This window comes from Daldinia childiae (genome assembly GCF_008694065.1).
Source record: "Daldinia childiae strain JS-1345 chromosome Unknown Scaffold9, whole genome shotgun sequence".
NCBI lineage: Eukaryota > Fungi > Ascomycota > Sordariomycetes > Xylariales > Hypoxylaceae > Daldinia > Daldinia childiae.
The window spans coordinates 627,692-643,500 of NW_022984650.1; the positions used below are offsets into that span (position 1 = coordinate 627,692).

Below are 15,809 nucleotides of genomic sequence, written 5' to 3' on the forward strand. Positions count from 1 at the left end.
TTTCAGGCAAGCCAATGAAAAAATAGATCACATTAAGTAACTACCCCATAAGTGTAACAAAATACAAAGATTCGCCGAAGTAATTACCGGCTTGAGCCTTACTTTTACGTGGCCGATCGACACGCCACATCCACACATAAGGACGATATCAATAGTGTCAACTGTTATTAAGGATTCCCTAGTTGCAGTCAAATATTAGCTGCCAATTTCTTAAGAACCGATTCCCAGCTTGACCATCGTACCTTCAATATTAATCCCAGTATATTCAAACTCTTGAAATATCTCGAAATTACTAATAGGACAGTATTAAACGACGCCAGCAATATGGCACCCGACAGCGATTCTAAGGTAGATACTACTTCTGGGGAAGAAAACAATGACGCTGTTGCATCTGAAACTGTGCCGCTTGAGCAATACAACATGCTTGTAGACAAGCTGGAGTCTATCGAAAAGAGAATATCTGAAATGGATCAGGGAATTCTTCCAAGGTACCTCGGCAAGGATGAAAATAAGTTTGACCAAGAAGAGGTGAATGACCTACAATACTTTCTTGATTATATGAGATCACGGGCAGCATTACGTCTGCAACAAAGGGAAGAAATTGGGCCCATCCCTGTCGAAGCAGTCCCTCTTAAGAATGACCCCAGTGCCACAACGGAAAAAGAGGACGGAATACTAGCGACTCAACTCATCCTTAATGGATCCAAGGTGAAGCCAAGCTACTTATCCTGGGTTGAGTTCAAAAAATTCCAAAGAGACGGCCGTAAACAACTTCTAGAACCAATCCATGTCTTGATTGGAGAACCTGAACTTGACCCGGTCACCAATTTTAATGTCAAAAAGGAGAAGAAGCAAGTCGCGATCGGTCATCAAACTCCCGTTGTGGTAGGCAACATGAAAGATTCAGCCAGATCGGGTCGAAAACCACTTCCGGAGCGCATTCGAATCACTCCCGAGTCATTATTAACTTCTCTCAACCAATACTTCGATACTTATATGCCGGTGATGCTATCTGGAGTTATATTTCTCCGTCCATTCAAGTCGCTAGTTTGTTATGAGCCAAAGCTCCGTGAACACAGCTCGACGCTACGAGAAAGAATCGTGGCCCGCGTTCAAGAAGAAAGAAGACTAGACTCTCCTACGGAAACATTAACGGATCAGGGCTCATCCAGCGAAAGTGCTGCGGATAAGGTGCGGAGCGAGGCCTTGGGGCCCAACGAGTCAATAGGGGTTACCGATACAGATGGGAGTAACGACGAGCTACATCTAGAGTCAATAAGACTATTGCACTTGGAATGTCTTCTGGATTTCTTTGACACTGATATTCGACCGAAATTGGACTATATCGCTGGAGACGAGTGCCAGAAAATTTTATTTGATGATCTATGGCACCTCTTCAAGCCGGGGACTGTTGTTCTTGAACAGGGAGAAAAACAAGCCTACAGATTGATTCGCGTTGTTACTCCTACCCATATGGCCATTCCGACATGGGCTCGGTGGTTAAGGAAATCCGAGGAAGAGTCCTCAGAACAACCACTGAAATTAGAATGTGTGTACATAGACTTTGACGGAAAGCAATTCGGGCCAGTATCGAAGACTTTCAAAATTTCTCGATACGAGGAAGAGAAACCGATCAAGTCTCTACCAGTATATCCTCTCCGTTTTAGTGCGGACCAAGGGATTCGTGATCGACTAATTGATCGAAGTAAAATGTTGCTACAGTAAGTAATATCAAGAGTCATTTTTTAATCCTCTATTAATTTATCAATTCCACTGGGTCATATTCCCAGAGTAAAACTCTAGAAAAAATGGCTAACCATATACATTATAGTGTGGCAACATATAAGCCAATGTACTATATGGGTTTCACCCTAGATACCAGAGAGGAGGTCGACAGTCAAGTCGTCGTTGATTTTAATGAGGCACTCTCTGTCCATCAAGATTGGAAGCCCGAAATATCACTAGTATCTACTGAAAGCAAAGAAGAAGAAGAGCTTCAGTGCGAAGCAACTTGCTGTGCAGCAGAGAGTGTCCATAGTGATTCTTATGTGGACAAGAGGCTTACTGAGGCTTTCGTCCAGAGTCTACTCCCACAACGAGCGTCGGAGCAACCCTCTCTCATTATTTACCCCCGATCCTGGCAAGAGATGGTTAATGCTGCATACAAGCCTACTGAGGATGAGCGGATCATCATGACATATCGTGTCTTTGGTTTCGTGCTTAGGAGTCGCAAATGGGGTGCGTCTTTTATGCGATTCCTGTTCTTTTACTAGTTACTAATTATTTCTCACCGGAACAGCGCAGTTAGACCTTACACATTTGCGATACGAGAACGAGCAGAATAGAGATAATATCAAGACTGCCTTCGATCAACTTGTACTCCCTCCAGGCCATAAAGACATGGTAGAGGCTTTGGTCACACAACACTTTCAGGACAGGGAAGCAGCACAAAGGGGCAACGGACAAACTGACCTTGTCCGTGGTAAAGGTAGGCCCTTTCTACGATGAAAAAAAAGAGTATCTTGTATATATGCTGATATGATATTAGGAAAGGGGTTGATAGTTCTTCTACATGGCGCTCCAGGAGTTGGCAAAACAACAACAGCAGGTATGCTATCACTATGGTCATAGCATTGATACTATGCTGACGGTTTTTAAGAGGGTGTTGCAGAGCATTTTGAGAAGCCATTATTTCAAATTACCTGTGGTGGGTGGCTCATATAATATGTTTTATGCTAAGGATACTAATAACGCCATATTCCCCAGGTGATCTTGGTACCACTCCAACAGATGTACAAGTGGAGTTAGAAAAGAACTTCTCACTTGCTAGCAAATGGGGTTGTATTCTTCTTCTAGATGAGGCAGACGTATTTCTTGCACAGCGTGAGCGCAAGGATCTCGTCCGGAACGCTCTAGTAGCAAGTGAGGTAGCTCCGAAAAGCAATGCTATACACGCATACTAACCTTTACTGCTTAGTTTTCCTTCGAATTCTGGAATACTATACCGGTATTCTATTCCTCACCACAAACCGTGTTGGCGATTTCGACGAAGCCTTTGCCTCACGTATTCACATTAGTCTGCACTATCCGGCCCTTGATGAACAGAAAACAGTAAAGGTTTTTGAGCTCAATCTCGGGCTTATCAAGGATAGATTCAAGCGACAAGGGCAAGAATTTAATGTTGACGATGACGCTGTCTTTGAGTTCGCTAAATTGCATTACAACGAGCATAAACAAGGACGGTGGAACGGAAGACAGATTAGAAATGCCTGTCAAACAGCCCTAGCACTTGCACAATATGACTCCAGGAAGGACAACCAACCCGTATTCCTGAAGCAAAAGCATTTCAAGAAGGTGCAGACGGCATATCTTGATTTCTCGATGTACCTTGGCGAAATATACGGCATCACGGGCAGTGAACGAGCGAAGGAGAACCACATTCGAGCAGGAGATAATTATGGGCACAACGAGCCTGGAAAGCTCGCTTCACGAGCTGAGAAGGCTTCCCGAAGTTTTAATACTGAACAGCACAGCTCCCGGCCGACTACTTCAAGTATTAACACGCCCAACCAAATGACCGGGCAACTGGCGCAGCAATACACATCACCACCAAATATGGGGCCCTCTATTAACACTGGGTACCAGGGGGTGCCAGTTCAACAATATGGACAGCATATGTACAACCAACCAACAGGAATCCCATCATCACAGATGCCACCCGATATCCAGGGGCAGACCATGCAGCAACTGCAACAAGGATGGCCCGGAGGGCCCCTTACGGCCCAACCACAGACTCAGTATTCTCACCCGCAGCAGCAACAGCAGTACTCCCAGCAGCTTGGATTTAATCCTCAGAGTTCCCAGCAAAACTCAGAACCCACTGTTGGCGGCGGGACAAATACAGGAGGTATGACATCTAGGTAGGCAGGAAACAAAATTTACTCATAAAATGGAGGTATAGGTTCTATTCCAGCGATCATTCTTTAGCGCAGCCAGCTAACGGATGAGAAGGACGTATCAGAATAGAGGTTGACGTTTATCAAATTGCAGTTGGACGCTTCGGTGTGTAGTAGAAGTGAAGTCAGGGGGTTAAATAGTGTGCTCTCATCGATATTACCAAGATAAACATTTCAATAAATCTACTAGGCATATCGTGCAAAAAACGCATTTTTCATTGTGATATTCAATTCAATATAAAGGCTTTAGGCGTCCTTTTCGTTAACAGTAGCATCGTTTCTGATTTCAAACATGCATGAACGCTTGTTCACTGTTGAGGACAGTGAAGCTTTGTGACCCCGTTTAAACCACAAGTGTCCAACCTTAGACATGAAAAGCAATAGTCTTCTTAGGAATAGCTGCGCTCATGGTATCAGGCATGCGTATACTAATGTACCACGAGCCAAATTCCTATGGTTAGATGTTAGACACTACCATACCGGGTGTTTATCATCAGCTGCAACAGTTTTTTCCTAAACACAAACCAGTCCTGAAGGTCCCTCACCCCCTCGCGGGTCCTAAGCCTCCTAGCCTTACCTATTAGTCACTAAGAATCTCACGATCCCCTCAGTTTTAGAGCAACCAACACTGACTAAGGGTTATCAGGTTGATTTGAGCATGGGACTGCCACAAATAAATTTACAGCTAGTCCATCCTAATTTTTCTTTTACTTTCTCCTCCCTCACAACACAAACTAAGTCAGAGCAAAGAACTGAACCTGCTCGAGTACCTGAGCATCTATAGTTTAGCCTCTTCTTCCAGTCAAACACTTATTTGTGTTGTTGGATCATCATTTTCCTGTCTGGTTCTTGAGACATAACTTTCCAACGACGAGGTATTTTACCTTCGAAAATCCCCAACACTGACTTATTCTAATCAGCTTTTTAGATCATGTCTAACTCGGGAGAGCCTGTCGCTAGTACAGGCGACGTTGATATCCAGACGGATGTCCCCCGTATGCGTGACGCCAGTACCCAGACATATGTCCGTGAGACAAACCCTGTCTACGAAACAACTGTAAGCTCTCTCCATATTCAACCCGGAAATATCCTGCTAACTCCAAATCAACATAGGGTCCCGACAGAAGCCTTGTCGTCCCCGCAATCCCCGTCGCAGCATGTCCAGTCAAACCGGAGATCAGCGTCAGAATCGTCGACGGGAAGCGCATAGTTGATCTTCTAGGCTGCGGAGACGACCGCAAGGGAAGACACCGACCCCCCTTCCGCTCAACCCATAGGGTAATCATGGACACCATGACCACCTCCGGGCCTCCTCTCTACAGCAGGCTTGTTATTCCGACCAACCCCAACTTGAACATCTTGCTCAGAGCCCTGAACTATCTGCTTCGCCAGAAGTACGACGCGTACCAGGGCCACCGCAGCGAGAACCCCGGCTCCCCGCTTGAGAACTACCCCCGCCAAATGCGAAGGTACGAGGAACTCGCGGTTGCAGAAGCAGCGAGGGCTGCGGCGAGGATGGCGCGGCCGCGGAGCTTAAGCCTGGAGATGTACTACGTCAATCGTGAGAACAAGCAAGTTCCCGTGCCCAACGGCGGTAGGCTGATCTTCATACGCCGGAGGTCCGACGGCTGGACTGTCTTCCACGACCCTGTCGAAAACGTAGCTGTGGAATGTGTTAGGAAGAACGACGTCTGCCTCTGGGAGTGCGAGGAGGTGCTGGATCAGATTTATCATTGGTGCCGTGCTCTCTTCTTTGGTAGTGGTCCCCCGTACTATCCCTCCTCCTCGAACCCTGGTCTCTTTGAAGCATTGGTACCTAGCGATCAACGCAACGGAGATGGCACGAATGTGTTGTAAGTATTTCATCACACCCTATTATGTTTATTCAATCAATACCTTTGCGTGGGTGCTGATCAAGTCTACGATCCTCCACCTGGTGCCTTAACTAGCACTTAACCACTCCCGGTCCTCGGCCCAAATGACATTATTTGGCCTGAAAACTAAGCGCTATTTAATCTGTACACGGACGAGTTAACTCGTAATGAGCAAATCGCAGGTAATCACGCCAGTCCGAACCAACCCGATATCTCCTCTCAACCAGTTGTATGTAGTTTGATTTCACGACGAACAGACACCACACCCAATCCGACCTGCACAATCGAGTCACAACAAGGGCAATATTTCTTTTTCCATTGGGAGTTCTTTCTCATTCATATCATTAATAAATCCCATATCCATTAGCAACCCTCCTTTCCTATCATACAAATCCGTTATTATTATAAACCCTATTTCCCTCCACTAACCTTCCGCGGCAAAATGGCTCGTTAAATAAATAAATATCACGTAAATTAGGTACCTATATAGGTATATATGTAGATAGATACCCTACCAAGTGATTCCCAAAGGCCCGCGGTTCGGCGGAGGGAAGCTCTTCTCCGCCGCAAGGCCCACGCTCCGCTTGATATTAGGAGCCGAGGGGCAGTCCCGGAAGGGTTTGCAGTCGGGCTGGCAGACCGTGCCCTCGGGCGGCAGCTCCCCGGTCTCGAAGTACTTTTTAACGTAGTCCTCGCGACACTTCCCAGGCGAGAATAGCGTGGCGTGGCCGGGGCTCTCCTGCAACAAGACGCGCGCGCCGGTGTGCTCCTTCGCCATGGCGACGGCGTTGGCGTACGGAGTCACCGGGTCGTACTGGCTAGATACGAATAGTATCGGCGCTTTGGGCTTGCCGGGGGCGCCGCTCGGGTCCGCGGCCGGAGTTGTGAAGGGTCCTGTGAAGCGGTACTTGGGGCGCACGCGCCAGCCCCTGCACGCGAGGCGGAGCTGGGCCCAGGCTGCACCAAAGTCGGGGGATTGCTCTTGGATGTCGGTGAGGTAGGACTGGAACTCGGGGATGGTTTGACCATTTGCTGACTCCGCGTCCCCGCACCCGACGGCGATCTCTGCGTCCTGAGTCCAAGTGTACGTCTTCGGGATAGTCGTGGGACAGTACTCAGCCGATTTAGGGGTGCCGAGGGTAGCGTACACAATGCTGAAGTCACCTTCCATTCCTTTGGCTATGCTCGTGGCAGCTTGGGAAAAGTACTCCTGGGGCTGGTACAGAGACTGGAAGATGATGGCGATGACGTCAGCCCGGGTGATCTCCTCGATGCTACTGTTCGTCACGATTTGAGCCGGGGACTCGTCGAGTTGCTTCAGGAAAGCATCGACACGGGCGCGGATATCGCTAGGACCCGAGTCACCTTGCTTGTAAAGGGCGCAGTGAGAACCAACTTCGAAGCAATTGATGAAAAGCTGGTCGTAGTCCTTCTGAGTGTCTTGAAGGTTCTTAGACCATGACTATATGTAAAAGTTAGCTTTGCAAAGGGATAGCTATGCTAGAGTATGACACTTACGGCTTCGTTGTAATCATGGATATCCACAACTCCCTCGAGGATCATGCGATCAACACGGCCAGGGAACATAGAGGCGAAATAGTTTCCGAGAACCGTACCGTAAGAGAAGCCCCAGTACTGGATACGGGGGAGGTCTTTCTCCTGACGCGATTGCATTCGTCGCGGACCGCCACGCGTACGTAACTTGGTGCTGGAAGTTCCGTTGCTGCTACGTAGCTCATCGATCTTGTCTACGATCTGGACCATGTCTCGCGCAACGCTAGCTGTAGACATGAACTTGTGAATCTTTTCACCCTCGCAGAGACTTCCATATGCGCTGAGTAGAGCGGCCTGGCGTCTAACGACGCTTTCACCACCACTCAAGGGACCCATGCCACGGAACGAGAGTGCGGTGACATCTCGGGCGAGCTCATCATTGTAACAGTCCGCCTTGGGCTCCGAGTATCCAACACCCCGGGGATCGAAGGACAGGATTTCATAATGCTTGTTTCCATCAGCAACACCCTGAATAAGCTCGCCAGCCTCGAGCACAAACTCTACTCCAGATCCGCCAGGACCACCGGGATTAACGATGATGGTGCCACCAAAGGAGGGATCGTCCTCGGGGACCGTAGCTGGAAGCGCAATAACGGCCAAGGAGACTTCGGTCGCATTGTGAGTCGAGTTGCTAAGCCAGTCCATAGGAACACCCAGCTTAGCACACTTAAAAGAGCCATAGCACTCAGAATACTCCAGTGATGCGGAGGGCCTGAGCTTCGTCCAGTCGAAGCTCGAAGTGCTTTGGGCCGTAGCGTATCGGCTGGATGAGACCAAGAGGCCAGTGAAAAGTGCTGCTGATTTCATCGTGCACAAACCAATCCTTATCCAACTACAGCTGAAGCACAAGTCATTAGTGTTTTAAGTATTGTCAAGTCTACGGGAGCAGACTTACGTGAGAAGTTTAGAAGAAGGAAAGGGCTTGGAATTGACTTTATTTTTTAACATCCAGAAAAGAAGGCTGACCGTTCTTCTTGTAGCCGGCAAGCTATGACTGCATTGACCAAGCAGTCTGCAACCCTACGTAATGATAGCTACTCTGGGGTTGTTGTAGGATTTGCTAAGCCTCACTTTTAGGCTTGGGTTGTATTAGCAGTTTACCGTTGTTATTGGAGAAGGTATCATGAGCGGAGAATAAATCTCCAACTAATATTTTCAGAGCCATCCCTAGGCTGAATTAAGCTGAGTGATGAACTGCAGCGTTTTTTCTATGTAGGTAAACAAACGGCCGTCGTTATGACTGTATGTTAGACTGTATACTAAGCATGTAATTAGGACTTTTAATGCGTTTGAAAAGAAAATCCAAGCCATGAGGAAAACTAAACTAAACTTTAACCCTATTAGCCAATCACAATCCGGCAAGCCCTTAACTATTGCCTAATACGGTAGTCATAAGTCCCACCCCGCAGTAGTCAAAGCTTCAATTCGACGTTTTTATAGGACTATAGAGAACCGTGCACGAATACTAATTTTACCGGATAATTTTCTATACGCCGTATTTTGATACGTCCATTGGGTTTCTAAGAAATGCCGCGTTAGGCACCTTGCCCGCAACTCCGAGATTTCACATACTGTCCGAATCCTAAATATCCTCTCAATTCAGCTAACGAACGATCCTCTCTCCACAGTATTTTTCAGCTGCTCTCCACATTTCTGGGTACCTGGAAGACAAGTGCTGAGGCTCGAGTGTTTGCACATCGACTTTTGCGGTCAAAGATCTGCATTTAGCCTCGATGATCAACGCAGGACTGGGGATAGGAATTATAATTAGCTGAGCTACCAAGATATAGATCGTGGACTTTTAAGCCACCAGCAAACCTTTACATAATCTGCTTATGTGGGAGTAAGCAGTTCGTTGTCAAACGGTGTAGGTTACTTTAGTTGCTTAAATTAGTTGCTGCCTAGCGACGAGCAAGGCACAATTGCATACTCATCAGCCACGTAATTACAACTAGAGCCTGTCCGTTACCTATGCGAATCCAAAGCCGGATCATGCAAGCCGGCAATGCGCCCTCGCCACTATCCCGAACTGGGTACATGCTGCGATATAAGTAGAAGCTGGGTAGGACTACGTATATGCGAAGTGAAGCTGCGTTCACCACCCCTTTGGACGATAAGTTTGCATATTAAATCTCCTGTTCTGATATCACCTAACGACTCTGAACAATTTTAATGTACGAGGTATATTCAAGCCACAGATTCTATTTTATTCCATATTTCTCTTAGAACCTTTACCTTGACGAATACCTACGCTAGTTCATACTTTTAATAAACACCGTATCGAAAAATGTAGTTAAGCATATAACAGTCGATACTTGGAGGCAGATCGATTGTATATTTTAATTACCATTAAGAAGCTGTGGAAATAAAGGCATTAACTCCCATGGGTGTTGCTTTTAGCATATGTTATGCGATGATGGTGTATATTGATTCTTCAACCGGCCCATAGTTCAAACAGCAATTATAGATGATCCAATCGACTCGAAGATTTTGTATTGTATTTATAAATGACCCAAGCATAATCTCATTAAATAAAGTTGTCACCATAAGGCCATTGGTTGATCATCATCATTAAACACCCCTTCGAGCCTATCGTTGTATACAACGTTATTCTAATAGGTCTTATCCGAAATTCTCTATGATCATCTGATAAAAGAGCTGAGGGCTTTTTATATACTTCAACGCATTTGACACAACGACAACTTCTTACAGTTCTTTCTTCTCCGACTTAACTTTCTTCAGCGAACCGGGCGGTGACTTTAACCCGGCGAACACCAGCAACGTAACGCCTAGGATACCTAGAGCACCCCCAGCATATGCAACCTCTCTACCTGCCCACCAGTATACGCTAGTGAACAGAATGGGACCCAATCCTCGCCCGAGTTGGCCGTAACTTCGAAGTATGCCTAGTTTGCCTCCTCGCTCGCCCTCGCTAGCCTCGAAGCTGCTTAGCGTGTTGAGGCCGCTGACGACTGTGGCTGAGGTGGTCGCCAAGCAAGTGGCAGCTAGATACAGTGATCCGACTGTGCTAATGCGCCCGAGCATGATGAACGCCAGTAAGCACGCGGTGACACCGATCCGCACGGTAAGAAGCGGCGGAAGTCGGCGGGTGACTCCGCCCTGTAGGATCGAAGCAATTAGGCCCACAAAACCCAGCAGTCGGCCGTTCTGGGCCGAGTTGTACTGGAAGAGGTCGTACGTCATGAATGGTAGGGAAAATTCCATTCCCGAGAAGAACAGCAGAAAGGAGAAGTGTACCAAGTTCAGCAAAAAGTGAGAGTTGGTACGTATTACTGCGGTTGGCTTCGTGGCTGTTTTAGATGTCTTTTTTCCTGTCTGACTTGGCAGAGTCTCGGGCAACGCGAAATATAGGTAAATCGTCTCGATCACAATGAGGGACAAAGATACGCCTGCGGCTGTTGCGAAAGGGTTTGCGGCCACGGTTGCAATAGAGCTCAGGTATGCGCCGAGGGCCGGACCAAAGGTGAAAGCGATCGAAAAGCAAGCACCTATGAGGGCCATAGTCGAGCCACGGCTACTCTCGTCTGAGATATCGGTTGCAATGGCTGTGGCCAGTTGTACGTTGCCTTCCGATAAGCCACCTACGACACGCGAGGCAAGGAAGGTTCTGAAATCCACTGCTACCACCCAGAGGAGAACCGACACAATATTTCCACCCATGCTGGCAAGAAGCGCGGCCCTTCTGCCATACTTGTCGGACAAGCGTCCAATGACGGGGGACGCTATAGCCTGGAGCAGAGAGAATAAGCTCCCTAAGGCTCCTCCTAATAGGACGATATCATATCTCGAATCGATTGGTTTCGCGAAAGCAGATTTGTATGCGTTGAGACCGCCGAGAATCTGCGCGAGGAGTGTCGTCTGCGAGTCGTCGCCTACTTCGCTATTTCTGTAGAACTCGAGGAGCTTTGGAAAGAGAGGGAGAATAAAGGTAAATGATATCTGCAAATATCCGTTGTTAGCATACGTAATTGTCTCATGTTATGCGTTTGGCCGTATTGTGTGACGTACCAGATCTAGAAGCAATGATATGAAAATGACCTTCAGCACCCTTTTCCGGGTGCTTGGCTCAACAGCTGTCATTCTGAAATATTGTTTGGGTACGAAATGTACTAAATGCACGAAATTTGTCACAACGGACCAGCCGATCGATACAAACTGGAGAGAACGAATGAAACAGGGTGTGTTCAAAAAAAGACTGTTTAAAGAAATCACGAAACAAAATACAACGACATCGGATCCAACGGGGGCGCGTACGGATTATAGAAAACCAAATTGGCGAAGCGACGGGACGAAACGAAACACCGAAAAACGAAACACAAGCGGGGGAGCTAACGGGATGCTATACAGTGTAAGTTCCGTTCCCGTGCAGCTACATACGTATCCTCAACAAGGATATAATGTATTAAATAACAATTGACTGGTCCATTCAGTGATGCGACCACCACTAAACGGCCCCACAAGACTAGGAACTTTACCTTATCGCGGGCGGGTCTTATACCGATTATTCCGCAGCTTACCAGCTTATCAGCTTATACGCATAAGTTGCATAACTTTGTATGGCCCCTTCCGCTTATGATAATTCTTTTTACCGAAGTCCCCGAATAAACAAAATCAGATTATTAAAACTTCTCAACCTTTTCTAAGTTTGAGCCAAATCAAGGCCAGAGATTACCGGATTAATATACCACTCGGCCGCAAAGAGTAAGAAATAATCGGCTGGTTCGGAGTCGATCTGTCCTAAAATAATTATCACCCACCAAGCGACATAGATATCGTGGGGGCTACCGGTCTGTTAATCGACCCCGGATCCCGTCCTGTTACCTTAAGATACTATGTAGAGCTTCAAAGAGGAATGATCCACGTTTTACCTTTCCTTTCCATTCGATTCGCTATGCCATCACGCCAGAACGAGACTTGTCATTGAGTAGAGATGTCGCAATACTTGAATAGTATTCTCATCCTCACTCCAAATACTTCGCCCCATCCAGAGGTTCAGGTAGAATATATATACCTACCTAGGTAGGTATCCAATAGCCACAAGGCATGTCAAATACATACCATCTTGAGAGATGAAAGCCTCGGAGTAAGGCTACAAACTCGGAGAAAATGGGATAAATCGATATAGATATTCCCATACTCAGTGGCACAAGATTCATAAGCGAATTTCGTGTCCAAGGGAGCTACCAAATGCGTTGAACCTTAGCGAAATTCTCATCAAGAATCTGGCGCGTGTGGTAAGACAAGAGAGTTGTTGGCATGAGCATAGTATCTCGAAGAACTTCCGAGGGACGTCGACTAACGTTCTGGCAAAGACGTTGGAAGATATCGACATTCCATGCCAACCCGAGCACTGAAGATTTGGGGTTAAGAAGCCTTCTGATGAGCTTATATGCGGCTCACGATTAAAGCACGCGGCTTTGCTTCTTAGCTCTGACTGTTAATCGACATGAGGGGGATCGACACTGTTTTCTCTTTTGGACCGACCTTAGCTTTTATACCCTATTCCCGTATGCCAACACTTTCAAACGTACCCATGGAGGACCTCGTATGTCGCCTCGTATTCTCTCCGCCCTAGTATGACCCCAACTCTCGGTCAAGGACACTCACTTGTTGTCAATGTCTTAGTAAAGTTTCACAGCACAGTACTGAGTAGAACATGGTTACCCGCGTCCAAAAGGATATCGGTAGCTCCGGGGTCCATTTACAGAATATCGTGTTCCCCCACAAGATCGTCATCAGGCTCGATCATTTTTTTTTAAAGCGGTCCTCGATGTAATCGGTATGAGATGGGCGCTGGTGGGCCATGACATGGCAACGATGTTGAGGTGGACGAGGTTGATCTACCAATTCCATTCATTACATCGCGAATCGCAACAGCCGCTATGTGGCGTGTTATGCGGGGAAGAATCCTTCTCGGCTCTGTCGAGGTTAAACATGTAGATAATTCGACTATATGATCAAGAATATGTATGAATACGTTGAGATAGGCTATTACGGTCGTCAGGTAGCCATATACCCATTAGCCGCATCGCTCGAATAAGTCTTCACCAATCTTTAGCTAAGGCTAACACCGAGCCGCAAGTAAGGGCTGACTTTCGATCTCCTGCGCAAACCACTTGTGGTCACACACGATTCTCAGCCCCCGCCATAAGGTCCCGTGGATGGTTTGTAACCAGCCATTTTGGAGATCGAATAAAGAAACTATGTTTAGATTCTTTGTCTTAGAAAGCTCGTTTCCGTGTCAGCAGAAGAGATACGGTCTTAGATGTAAGTTGCTCTCGGAGAATGTACCTACATTAGGTAGGCACAAATTCCGGAGTCCAAATTGTCAACAATTTTGAACATCTAGACAAGTTTCTAGAATCAACGAAGAGCTGGCAAGCCGCATATTTCCTTTTCCTCATTTTACCCAACTGCCGTTAGCGTGCCCCAGATGCACGGGACCTCAAACTGCACTGCAGGGCTGGGCACTGCTCATGCCTGCTATTAATGGTATCCCTCCGAGTCAGTGAAGATGGTCTAGCCAATGTCCAGCCAGTCACGGACTTGCGGCCCCAGCAGAGAATCAAGCCGCACCACCAAATACGAGTGAGATCGGCATTAACTACTCCCCACATAACCTCCAAGCAGCACAAACACGAGGATTCAAGACCCGCCGATGTTGCACGATACTGGTACAATGCTTCTGACTTACCATCATATGTCTTTATTGCCTGTTCTTATGTAGCCTCTGTTTACTTAGCAGATAGCCGATTACTAGGTTACCAAGTGCATGACACAGTCTTCACCTCAATAATCTTTGTCGTCACTGCACATGAATGAGCCCTGCATTGAGCTAGGTACCTTAAGCTAATAGCTAAAGAGTCGGCTACAATATCAATTGTTACATAGGTAGTTTAGTTAACCAACCTAGGTTCCACTGAGGTGCAGCATGTTACCAACGTATGATAGCATCGAACTTCAACTTCGTAAGTAACGTACCGTAGAGACAAAGTAGCGTAGCGCGAATAGCGGGAGCCACGATATACGAGACCCTTAGAATAGGATACTACCAAGTTAGGCAATCAGGTAAATGTATATAAGGACAACGTCTACTCGTCTTTCCACGGCCATCTTATAATCACCATTCACAGCAGCATTTGCAGTTTAAATACTAATACATCCTCATCAACTCTATAATAAATTTCATCCTCGCTTCTCTCTTCCTCTCCGCACTAGACATAATATTTAAGACATAATAGTCACTCCTCAAATTCCCAACTTCAACCTTCAACCTCATACGAAAATGCAGTTCTCCAAGCTTGTCCAGTTCCTTTCCCTTGCCGTCGCCTCCTCGGCTGTCACAGGTACGACCCCTCCTCCCCTCTTACCAGGGACCTAAATAGGGTATTGATTTTCTTATGATAACTGATAACTAATACGCAACAGTCTCCTACGACACCGGCTATGATGACCGATCCCGCTCCCTGACAGTCGTCTCCTGCTCCGACGGCGCCAACGGCTTGATCACGCGCTACGGCTGGCAAACACAGGGCAACATCCCAAGCACGTACATCGGCGCCGCCGACGCCATCGCCGGCTGGAACTCTCCTTCCGTATGTTCTCCCTTTCTTTCCCTCATCTCTTAGACCACCTAAACAAAAACAAGACACAATGCTAACAACCCGAATAGTGCGGTACCTGCTGGGAACTAAGCTACAAGGGCAAGACCATCAACGTCTACGCCATCGACCACGCCGCCGCCGGCTTCAACATCGCCCTTGACGCCATGAACGCCCTGACTAACGGCCAGGCCGTTGCCCTCGGCCGCGTCGACGCTACTTCCCGCCAGGTCGATGTCAGCGCCTGCGGTGTACACTAAACTGCTATCTTACTCACTCACTAACTCACTCATCGCATGTTCACGCATATTCTCATGATGAAAAAGACGGAGTTTATTTTCGGTGACGGGAGCGGTTGGCGAAAGGACCCGGTGTTTGGTTACGGATCGGATTTTTTTAATTCTTATTTTATTTAACGCACACTGACTGATGTATATGTATATATACCTACTACCTACTACCTACTACCTACCCACTACCTACTTAATGTTCATTCCTTAATCACACATCAAAATTATCGTTATATTATGACATCATTGGCATGGCGTGGGTTTTGTTATTATATAGACTTTGCTCAACTATAAATATTGATAGCATTCCTTAGAAGCACATCTATGCAATAAACTTAACTTTGATTTGGTAAAAAAATTTTTTTTTTTTGAATTTAATTAATTATTTTTAGTCCGTAGGTCATTACTACGCAAATAAGCAGGGAGGGAGGAGCTTTGATTCAAAACGTGACGAAAGTATTAATTATAACTGTCTAATATCTCCTCGACACGACACGACACGATCCCAACGAT

At 46.8% G+C, this 15,809-nt stretch overlaps 5 protein-coding genes across 6 annotated transcripts; 3 read left to right on the forward strand and 2 right to left on the reverse strand.

Annotated features, from left to right (window-relative positions):
- Nucleotides 1–324: 324 nt before the first annotated feature.
- GL218_07412 (uncharacterized protein) lies at nucleotides 325–3,924 on the forward strand (the record flags this gene model as incomplete). Its single annotated transcript, XM_033584165.1, has 7 exons — nucleotides 325–1,721; nucleotides 1,832–2,238; nucleotides 2,300–2,488; nucleotides 2,549–2,608; nucleotides 2,660–2,707; nucleotides 2,767–2,922; nucleotides 2,978–3,924. 7 exons carry the CDS (start codon nucleotides 325–327, stop codon nucleotides 3,922–3,924), a joined length of 3,204 nt encoding a protein of 1,067 aa, XP_033432309.1.
- Nucleotides 3,925–4,887: 963 nt separating this feature from the next.
- On the forward strand, nucleotides 4,888–5,813 carry GL218_07413 (uncharacterized protein; the record flags this gene model as incomplete). The annotated part of the gene is made up of 2 exons (XM_033584166.1): nucleotides 4,888–5,013; nucleotides 5,070–5,813. The coding sequence occupies 2 exons, from the start codon at nucleotides 4,888–4,890 to the stop codon at nucleotides 5,811–5,813; spliced, it is 870 nt and encodes a 289-aa protein (XP_033432310.1).
- A 528-nt stretch (nucleotides 5,814–6,341) lies between these two features.
- Nucleotides 6,342–8,191, reverse strand: GL218_07414 (the record flags this gene model as incomplete). 2 transcript variants are annotated; one of them, XM_033584167.1, is made up of 2 exons in its annotated part: nucleotides 6,342–7,292; nucleotides 7,349–8,191. In XM_033584167.1, 2 exons carry the CDS (start codon nucleotides 8,189–8,191, stop codon nucleotides 6,342–6,344), a joined length of 1,794 nt encoding a protein of 597 aa, XP_033432306.1. The 2 variants fall into 2 exon arrangements, with proteins under 2 accessions (XP_033432306.1, XP_033432307.1); XM_033584168.1 differs by lacking the exon at nucleotides 7,349–8,191 and having other exon boundaries at nucleotides 6,342–7,001.
- Nucleotides 8,192–10,090: 1,899 nt separating this feature from the next.
- Nucleotides 10,091–11,485, reverse strand: GL218_07415 (Major facilitator superfamily domain-containing protein 10; the record flags this gene model as incomplete). The annotated part of the gene is made up of 2 exons (XM_033584169.1): nucleotides 10,091–11,344; nucleotides 11,414–11,485. 2 exons carry the CDS (start codon nucleotides 11,483–11,485, stop codon nucleotides 10,091–10,093), a joined length of 1,326 nt encoding a protein of 441 aa, XP_033432308.1.
- Nucleotides 11,486–14,690: 3,205 nt separating this feature from the next.
- GL218_07416 (Protein SnodProt1) lies at nucleotides 14,691–15,266 on the forward strand (the record flags this gene model as incomplete). The annotated part of the gene is made up of 3 exons (XM_033584170.1): nucleotides 14,691–14,751; nucleotides 14,834–15,000; nucleotides 15,078–15,266. 3 exons carry the CDS (start codon nucleotides 14,691–14,693, stop codon nucleotides 15,264–15,266), a joined length of 417 nt encoding a protein of 138 aa, XP_033432304.1.
- Between the last annotated feature and the right edge of the window lie 543 nt (nucleotides 15,267–15,809).